Genomic DNA, 10,242 nt, shown 5'->3' on the forward strand with positions numbered 1-10,242 from the left:
TTTTATATAAAGGGGAAACTTGTACAGTGATTGGTGCAATGACACAAATGTGGTTCTCATTGGGAAGGGACCTTGTAGGCATGTCTCTGAAAGGTAACAGGGAGTGTTTGGAGTGAGAAAATTCTGATTATAAATCCCTGCCCTGCCACTTCAAGGTGTGTGATACTGAGCTTTTTTTTTAACCTGCTTTAACCGAAGAGTTTTTTACCTGGAAAAGAGAGGAAATTAAAGGATCACTGTAATTATCCCTGAAGGGCTGTTAATTTTCCCTTGAGATGAACATGGCACACTGTTCCAGCCAAATTCTAGCCCCATACTTGGATATTTGTTAATCCACAACTCTTCAAGTTTGTTCTTTTTGCTTTTTCTTATAGGTCTGGCAGGTGAAAAAAAAAATCAGCATTTGAAGAATGAGAAACCATACAGAAATAGCAGAGTTTCTTCTCCTGGGATTGTCAGATGACCCAAATCTACAGGTTGCGATCTTTGTCTTTCTGCTCATCACCTACTTGCTCAGCATCACTGGGAATCTGACTATCATCACTCTCACCCTACTGGATTCTCACCTCCAGACCCCCATGTATTTCTTCCTCAGGAATTTCTCCTTCTTAGAAGTTTCATTCACAACTGTCAGTATACCTAAGTTTCTGGGTACCATTATTTCAGGAGATAAAACCATTTCCTTTAATAATTGCATAGCTCAGTTATTTTTTTTCATTCTCTTGGGCGTCACTGAATTTTACCTTCTGGCTGCCATGTCTTACGACCGCTATGTTGCCATCTGTAAGCCCCTGCATTACACGGTCATCATGAATCGAAGAGTCTGCACACTGCTCGTCTTTACTTCTTGGCTGGTTTCATTCTTAATCATATTCCCAGCACTCATGTTGCTCTTAAAGCTCGATTACTGTAGATCTAATATTATTGACCATTTTACCTGTGATTATTTTCCCCTGCTGCAACTTTCTTGTTCAGACACAAAATTCCTGGAGATAATGGGGTTTTCCTGTGCTGTGTTTACTCTGATGTTCACTTTGGCATTAATATTTCTGTCCTACATGCACATCGTGAGAACGATTTTGAGAATTCCTTCTAATAATCAGAGGACAAAGGCCTTTTCTACGTGTTCTTCCCACATGATTGTCATTTCCATCTCTTATGGCAGCTGCATTTTTATGTACATTAAACCCTCAGCAAAGGATAGAGTATCTTTGAGCAAGGCAGTTGCTGTACTAAACACCTCAATAGCTCCCATGCTGAACCCCTTTATTTACAGCCTAAGGAATCAGCAAGTTAAGCAAGCCATCATGAACGTGGCAGGGAAGGCTGGATTTTTTCACAAGTACATAAAATGATGCACTGTGAAGGATTAGGGGCAATTTAAAACATGAATATGAGTTTTAAACAGCTTCTTCTAATCAAAATGGCCCCTCTACTTCCTTGTTCATCTCTTTTTTCTAATATTTTTCATTCATATTTGTTTATATATGTCACATTCCATTTAAAATACTTTTCTTGTGTCATTCTGACTCCCCTCGTTTGAATAATTTTTTAAATCACAAACTCTTCAATAATATTTTTAAAACTAAAATTATGCATTAGTTTTATTCGGGAAATAAAGTGATACCCATACATGTTGGAATGGCTTATAAATAGTGGTATTTCATGTAGTATACAAAGAAAATATGGTCTTATAATTTTCATCTATTTTTATGGAAATTTCTTTCTCTGTTATAGATGTTCTAGGAAATATGTGAAAAGATGCCAGCTAATTTAACAAAAAGGTAAATGTATTTATTTGAAAAGCAAGAAATATTTTTAATTACGATTGAATTGAGTATGTTCGTGGAATTAACCTGTTAGTAAAGAAATATATGCCATTATCAGTATACACTTTTTTAGGTATAAGTCTAAGTAGATCTCCGTATTTCTGAATCCTGTAACATCTCTCTATATAGAGTGGTAGATGATGGATTGATAGATAGATATATGCATACATATGTAGATTTCACCAAACATAGCAAATACACTTCAAATACCTAAGAAAAATTCATTAGCTGTAATTGAGTAGAAAATAAGTTCCTTTCTATCTATCATTACCTAAAAAAATAATCCATAAATCTCTTTTTCAAATTTTGGAATACTTTGAAACAGTGCATATATCCGAATCATTTTATACCTGAACAAAATCATTTAAGGTTAAGTTTTGTAGCAAATAAAAACTTCACGACAAAGCAAATTTCCCAAAATTTTGCTACATTCTACATAACACATTAATAAGTGTCTAGAGTATTTAGGCAAAATGTGTGTGTTCCCATGAATTCAACGGATCGAATGATAGATCTACTTTCAGTTCTTCCAATGAATCTTTTAGGAGTTTGACTTATATCTGGAAGTCTAAATCTCTAGCAATACTAGGGAAGTTTTCCTTCATTATTCCCTCAAATAGGTTTTCCATGCTTTTTGCTATTTCTTCTTCTCCCTCAGACATACCTATAATTCTTATGTTTGGCCATTTTACATAATCACATGTTTCTTGAATAGTTTATTAATTTATTTTGATTTTTTAAAATTTATTTTTGACCAAGTTAATTCAAATGCCTTATATTCAGTCTGTGAAATTCTTTCTTCTGCTTGGTCTCCTCTGTTGTTAAAACTTTGAACTATATTTTTTAATTCCCTAGATGAGTCTTTCATTTCCAGAAGTTCCATTGTTTTTTAAAAAATATTAATCTCTTTAGTAAATTTTTCATTCATGTCCTAAATTATCATTTTTTATTTCTTTGTTCTGGTTTTCAAATTAGTGTCTGAGCTTACTTGTGATTCATACTTTGAATTTATTATCTAACATTTCAAAAATTCCTTTTTGGTTAGATTCCATTGCTGGAGAGCTAGTGTGATCCTTTGGGGGTTTTGCTACATTCTGTTTTTTCACACTGCCAGAGTTCTTACATTGGTTTCTTCTTATGTGGAGAAGCTGTCACTTCTTGTTTTTGACTTTACTTTTGTTTAAATGGGACTTTTTCGCCCTCTTAAGGGTGGGACTATAGTTTATGTTAGGTAAGGACCTTTGGCTTTGCTTGTGTGTACTTTCATATGGTCAAGTCCCTGAATAAATTCTTTAGTAATAGAGAGTTTCAGTGTGGTGGTTTTCTCAAATGTTACTGATTTGTAGGTTGTAGTGGTAATGTACCATATGTGTGAGCAGGTTTTCTGCCTCCTGCTGAGAAAGAGACATGGGGTTTCCGGAATCTTGCCTCTTTCCCCAGACTTACGCCTTCAGCAGTAAGAATTATGTTGGGACATTCAGTTTTGTTTCCATACCAGTAGGTGGCACTTGTGGTAAGAGTTGGTGGAGCCCTGTACAACTGAATCAGCAAATAATGAATTTGGCTGTACTTGTTGACCTTCCTGCCAGTAGATGGTGCCGGCAGGAGAGAGCTAGATACGGTGCTGTTTGTGGGAGCTATGCCCAGCCCTAGTCTATCAGAAGAATCACTCAGCTGTCCCAGCTGCTGGACGGGGGCCTTGGACCTCCCAAGCATCCCCTTTTTGTGATCTGCCACCACCAAGGTTGATGGAGGTGGAGGCAAAGCCAGGTGGGGCTGGGTCAGGCAAGTCTGCATCCAGGCCCCCCAAAGGCTGGCACAAGCGCCATTACAAGAGGGGTCAGTGGTCATTTCCCAGGCTGCTGGGGAAGCCTGGGGTGGGGGCAGTGCAGATGTCCCACCGTGCCAAAGAACCTGCTCATGGAAGATGGGCATTTCGGAATCCACAGCTTAGCAGACAGAAGTGAGGTTCAGGTTGCTCACCCCCCTCTGACCTGAAGGATCTCCCTCTGGCTTTTGGCCAGATGAAACTTAAGACACTGTACTAAATAAATAAATCAGTCACAGAAGGATAAATACTGCATGACTCCACTCATATGAGGCATCTAAAAGAGTCAAACTTACATAACCAAAAAATAGAACTACGGTTACCAAGTGCTGGGGTGAGGGGAGATGGGGAATAGCTAATTAATGAGAATAGTATTTCAGCTATGCAAGATGAATAAGTTCTAGAGAGTTGTTGCACATTGTTCCTATAATTAGAAATACTGTATTACACTCTTAAAATTTGCTAAGTGGGTAGAGCTCATGTTTAGTGTTCTTAACACAATAAAATATTTTTTAATGTCATACCCAAAAATATCATAGCCAAATAAAAACGTAATTCTGTGTCAGAAAATAATTTTCAACTTTGTTTACAAACAATATTTTATGTCCCTTCTAAACATAAAGAAAGGGGAAAAAACTATAAAAAATTGGATCAGAGTCATAGTGAAATATTTTTTAAAATGACAAACACAAATAGAGATTAATTTTTAAAAAAAACTGTCTATCTCACTCACCATATGAGAACTGCATCGATCTATCAATGATTTTTGATTTATTGGTAAAAACATCAAAATGTGGCAACATTCTCTGCTGGTGAAGCTGTAGAGAAGTAGTCACTTGATGGGGGGATTTGATAATATTTAGTAAAATCACATATGCCTTTACTAATTGACAAGAAAAGCCACTTCTAGGAAATTATTTTAGGGGAACAATGGCAAAAAAATACTAAAAGAGAATTCACAAGCCTATTTATTATATGACTATTTGTAATAGCAAGACTAGAAGGAAAAAACATTTTCATTATTAGTGGACTTTTTGAATAAACTACAGTATATCCATACACTGCAGCTGTAAAAGGGATAAGAGGTATATTTATACACTTGTATCATGATCTTCAGGATATATTAAATATGTCGATTAAAGAAAATGGGAAAAATATTTCCCTAAGAAAGGGAAATCTTAATTTGCACATGTAATTGTTTATGATTAAAAATAAAAAAACACGGAACGGTAAGATATAATATTTAAATTTTTTTCCAGAGCCAAGGAAATAGGTCTGAAGGATCAATGTTTGAAGATAAACTTTTTGGAATATAACTAGTTTTGAATATTTCACTTTGGACCCATGTTAATATTTAATAATTACAGGTACATTAAATTTTTAAAAAAAGAATCCTTGAAAAAATAAAACTTAAGTGAATTAAATATAATTAAGTGTATATTTAGTTGGTAAGGTAACCACATGAATAGAATTATTCAACTGATTTAAAATGCAGTAATTGGGCTGCACATCAATGTGGGATGTAATCTAAGCGCAAAGAGAACAGGTAAAAAAAATCTTAAACTGTTATCAGGAATGATATTGTGGGTGGCAGTGCCATCAGTGTTATTCTAATACTGTTGTATGCACAATGTGGAAAAAAGAGAAATGAAAATTAATGTTATATCCTGGGTTCTAATGTGAGAGAAAAAAATACACATGGAGAGATAAAAGGAAGTATATAAAAATCCTGTAGTCCAAAATTTGAATCATATGTTTTAGTATGCATTCATAAATTATTTTACAATAAAAAATACATGTTTGCTGTTGCTGTCTACTGAAAATACCTAGAACAAATGATTGATCTCATAAAAATCATCATAACTAGTACCCAGTTTCTTATCTTGATTCAACATTTCCCAATCAATGTAAGGAGGACTCTCTGGAGAAATGATTGATTCTAGGTCTAATGTAGGAGAGTGCAACATGAGCCTGGAATAACTGATACTAGATAAGAAGGAAGCAATCAAAGGGTAAAAGCATAATGTCCGCAAGAGTCAGAAGCCAATTTGAGGAATTTCCCCTGGCTGAAACACCCAAACAGGTAGGAATGTCAATTTAAATCTTCCTTGAAATATGTATGCCAAACACTAACATGAACTAAAACAAAAATTATAAATCCATGTGTTTATAATACGTACAAAAAGATACTAGAGAACCAACTTGGAATATTGAATAAAGAATAAAATAGCATTCATCTGGGCTTTTCTGTGTGATCTCTAACAATGAATAAGCAAATGGTAAACAATAGATTTAGAATATAACCATTTTGTAGCACATTATAAACAAATGGATCCAGCCATTGATCACCAATAACTGCTAAGTATTTTTTTTTTTAATTCCCTTTCTGGAACAGCTTTGGAAGAAAAAAAAAACTAAACCTAAACCTGGATTAAGCCTCTAAAATCTAAATAGCAACTACAGAAAATCAATAGAGTGAGGACCCAATGAAGTGAGACACCACTGCACATCGGCTTTCCATGAATAGTGATAGAATTTCTTGCTGCTCATTAATTGGGATTTTATCATAAAAACATAGCATCATTTTTACTATTTCCACAAAACCGATCCCTAAGAACTAAGTGGATAAGGATAACACTCCCTGTGATGTAGAGACACATCTGACAAAATGCCCCTTTACTAAGTGCTTATTTAGCAACAAAGTAATTCACAAACTTGCACCCCAGCCATGACATAGCTCTGTATCAGTAACTGTTTTATTAGCTGATGCACAAGGTATATTTATATCAAAACATCACATTGTACACCTTAAATATACAAAAATTTTTACCCATCAAATATACCTCAATAAAGTTGAAAAAATAAAGTGTTATTTGATTATATAAATTCACAATCATATTTTTATCTTAAATACGTGTTTAATTATTTTATTAAGTGTATAACAATTTTTGCATAAAGTAATTCTTAATAAGTTTTATTACTTTATATAATATATCAAATACATGGCTTATCTGATTATATATATTTTATTGCCAAAACTTTGGGAAACGTAAAGAACAACATTAAAGAAAATAAGTAATTATAATCTACTAACCAGAATTTCACAGAAATAATAGTTCATCATTTTGTGGTATTTCTCATTAGAATGTTACAGGAGTGATAAATAAATGTAAAGGCCAAGATGAACAATACAGTGGACAAAATGGACATTGCAGTTAAATGTTGCAATTTGTAATGAAAATTAAATTAGTTAACCTATGTAATAGTATTTCAAAAATTATGAGCACAGTATATGCATTATAATAGTTATTCTTTATCTTGTTAATGTAGAATAATCTTTTGCTTCTTAATGCCCCAACACCTAATAAAGCCCAAGGATAAACAACAAAAAAGGCATATGTAGAAAACTTTTATATTTGAAAAGGTGGTTAAATATCAATTACATTAAGAGTTCTAGTTGTAAGAAAGTAGATTTCTTAGCTGTTTTTATTACTCGTGAAATATTATATAATTATAAAATATTAGGTAATTACTATAAGTAAATATTTTATAGAAGACAACATTTTAGGCCCTTTGTGGGATACAAAGATGCATGTAACCATCCTCAAGGGAGAGTGACCATGGAGAAGAAGAGTTAGGAGGCTACTGGGAAATCTAAGAATGGCTTCCAGAAATCCCTCATGGTCTATAATATGACAGAGATGTGGCCTGGACTTTGCCTTGTTCCTAGGAGATCAAATCTTTTGAGGTAAAAGCAAATATACTTGAAGTATTTTAGATCTGAATAAACCAGAGGGAAGCCAGATCCTAATTTAAAAATCTATAGTCATAATACCCAATATTGTCATATCATTCTTTGTTCTCTCTTTAAATATTACTTTGTTGAACATCTAAATCAACATCATTGAAGAGGAATATAGTGTATTCCCACATCTTCTGAAGATGTTGATATTCCATTTTTATTTCGTGAAATATTAATTATTATAAAAGAGAGGAAAAATAAATCAAATTCAATTAGTGGGAACATTGGTAGTATCTGGAGGAGAAGCAGTGATTTTACATTCTATCCTTCAGAGCAGAAATTTTACCATCTAAAATATAGAGGAGATAGTGGTCAGGATTTTAGCAACCAAATCTACAGAATAGTATATCCACACAGTGTTTGAATAGCTGGGGATTCACTGTACAGGTTAGGATGAATGAGAAAGGTTTTCCTATACATTTCTGGATATCCTTATGAATGAGTAGATCCATAAAGATGAGTCATCTCATGTGGGGCAAAATTACTAGGGAATGAAACATTTTTCCATAAAACTTAATAGCTCAGGAGGGAGGATGTTCAAATGGAAAATGTACTGTGCTACAATCCGAGTGACATTGCTGCTAAGATCTAAGGCAAGTAGTTATTTTTCCAATTTGTCCATCAGAGAAAAATGAAAAATCGATTAATATTGCAAGTCCCTTTAAGCTCAAAAATAAAGATGCGCTTCTCTCTCTCTCTCTCTCCATAATATATATATATAAAAATATATACACATACACACATTTGTTGTAAGTTATAGAACACATCAAACATTAAAGATTCTGATGGAAATATAAGACAATCCAATAATCGAATAAGTGAATATCTTCCTATTTGTTAGATAAAATAATTACCTTTTTATTCTATCTATAGTAAATATACATAATATATATAGGTGTTCTCATATTATCTTGACAGAAAAAAATAATAACATTTAAAATAAAATTAATAATTATATAATTATTAAAATAAAAGTATTTTATTTGCTAAAAATCTTTAGTTTATTATAAAAAGAGTAAAGGTTTGTTACTTTAGTTTTCTAATTTTCCCTTTTGCCATTTTGTTTTTAGGTGGTAGTATCCTTTAATATATACGTAATGGAAAAAGAAAGAAAAACATGGGTTTCGTGTGATTGTTTCAACAAAAAAGGTGATGATATTTTGCATAAATTGAGCCCAATGCAAGATTTATGGATTTTATTCACCATCTCTCAATAATGTAGCTTACTTTATGAAGATTTCCTGACTTCTCCTGCTAAATTTAAAATAAAAGAACTAGAATATAAACTGGACACTGAAATATATATTAAAACATACTACAAACAAGATAGTCAAAATAAAATCGTCATAGATTATAGAAGATATTTTAGAATTGCATCAATGATGATGAGATAATGATATTCAATCAGGATGAATAATATCTTTCATCTCTTCCCTTTATTTCTCTTTCTACCTAAATATCTTTAAAAGAAGAAAAAGGGAGAGAGAGAAAGAGAGAGGGACAAAGAAAGACATGAACCATACAATAATCACAGAGTTTGTCCTCCTAGGCCTTTCTGATGATCCTGACCTTCAGATTGTGATTTTTCTTTTTTTATTTATCACGTATCTATTAAGTGTCACTGGAAACCTGACTATCATCACCCTAACCTTGGTGGACTCGCATCTGCAGACGCCTATGTATTTCTTCCTCCGGAACTTTGCTTTCTTAGAAATCTCCTTCACAACTGTATGTATCCCTAGGTTTCTGGGGTCAATTATCACCAGGGATAAGACCATTTCCTTTAACAACTGTGCAGCCCAATTCTTTTTCTTTATCTTCATGGGAGTGACTGAATTTTACATTCTAACTGCCATGTCCTACGACCGCTATGTTGCCATCTGCAAGCCCCTTCATTACACAACCATCATGAACAGGAAACTCTGCACACTGCTTGTGCTGTGTGCCTGGTTGGGTGGGTTTCTGACCATTTTCCCACCCCTTATGCTTCTCCTCCAACTGGATTACTGTGCTTCCAATGTCATTGACCACTTTGCATGTGACTATTTTCCCCTCTTACAACTATCTTGCTCAGATACATGGCTCCTAGAAATAATTGGTTTTTACTTTGCTTTGGTTACTTTGCTATTCACTTTGGCATTAGTGATTTTATCTTACATGTACATTATCAGGACTATTTTGAGAATTCCATCTGCCAGTCAGAGAAAAAAGGCTTTCTCCACCTGCTCCTCTCACATGATTGTCATTTCCATTTCTTACGGAAGCTGTATATTCATGTATGCTAATCCCTCTGCAAAAGAAAAGGCATCACTGACAAAAGGAGTAGCTGTTCTCAATACCTCTGTTGCTCCCATGCTGAACCCCTTCATTTACACCCTGAGGAACCAGCAAGTAAAACAAGCCTTCAAAGATGTGGTTCATAAAGTTGTGCTTTATGCAAAGAAATGATTTTTTTTGTCAAAACTAAAGTACACTATTAAAAAGCAATTAAGTACAATCTTGAAATTTCTTAGTATCTGTATCAGCATCATTGCTTTCTTATAGTTTCTTTATATGCCACATTATACTTCATTTGATATTTTTCCCAGTCCATTTCTTCCATTTCCACACCCGTTTCTCCAATGCATTGTTTATTGACTTACTTAAAGATATAGTAAAATTTATTTACCCTATAGTATTTTCTCAAAATATATGAAATACTTTAATTCTGTTATATCAGTTGCTAAATGGCACATATGTTATCATGGTGTACTTCAAATGCAGAGTCTCAAACTTTAATTTTT

General features: G+C 33.6%; 2 protein-coding genes across 2 annotated transcripts; both read left to right on the top strand.

The window, feature by feature from the left end:
- The first annotated feature begins 374 nt into the window (after positions 1–374).
- Positions 375–1,423, top strand: LOC105816167 (olfactory receptor 6C1). Its single transcript, XM_012651498.1, has one exon. The coding sequence runs from the start codon at positions 411–413 to the stop codon at positions 1,353–1,355; it is 945 nt and encodes a 314-aa protein (XP_012506952.1). The 5' UTR covers positions 375–410; the 3' UTR covers positions 1,356–1,423.
- A 7,548-nt stretch (positions 1,424–8,971) lies between these two features.
- Positions 8,972–9,907, top strand: LOC105816184 (olfactory receptor 6C3). Its single transcript, XM_012651522.1, has one exon. It carries the CDS (start codon positions 8,972–8,974, stop codon positions 9,905–9,907), a length of 936 nt encoding a protein of 311 aa, XP_012506976.1.
- The last annotated feature ends 335 nt before the right edge of the window (positions 9,908–10,242 follow it).

Source organism: Propithecus coquereli, unplaced genomic scaffold, assembly GCF_000956105.1.
Source record: "Propithecus coquereli isolate 6110/MARCELLA unplaced genomic scaffold, Pcoq_1.0 Scaffold111, whole genome shotgun sequence".
Classification (NCBI taxonomy): domain Eukaryota; kingdom Metazoa; phylum Chordata; class Mammalia; order Primates; family Indriidae; genus Propithecus; species Propithecus coquereli.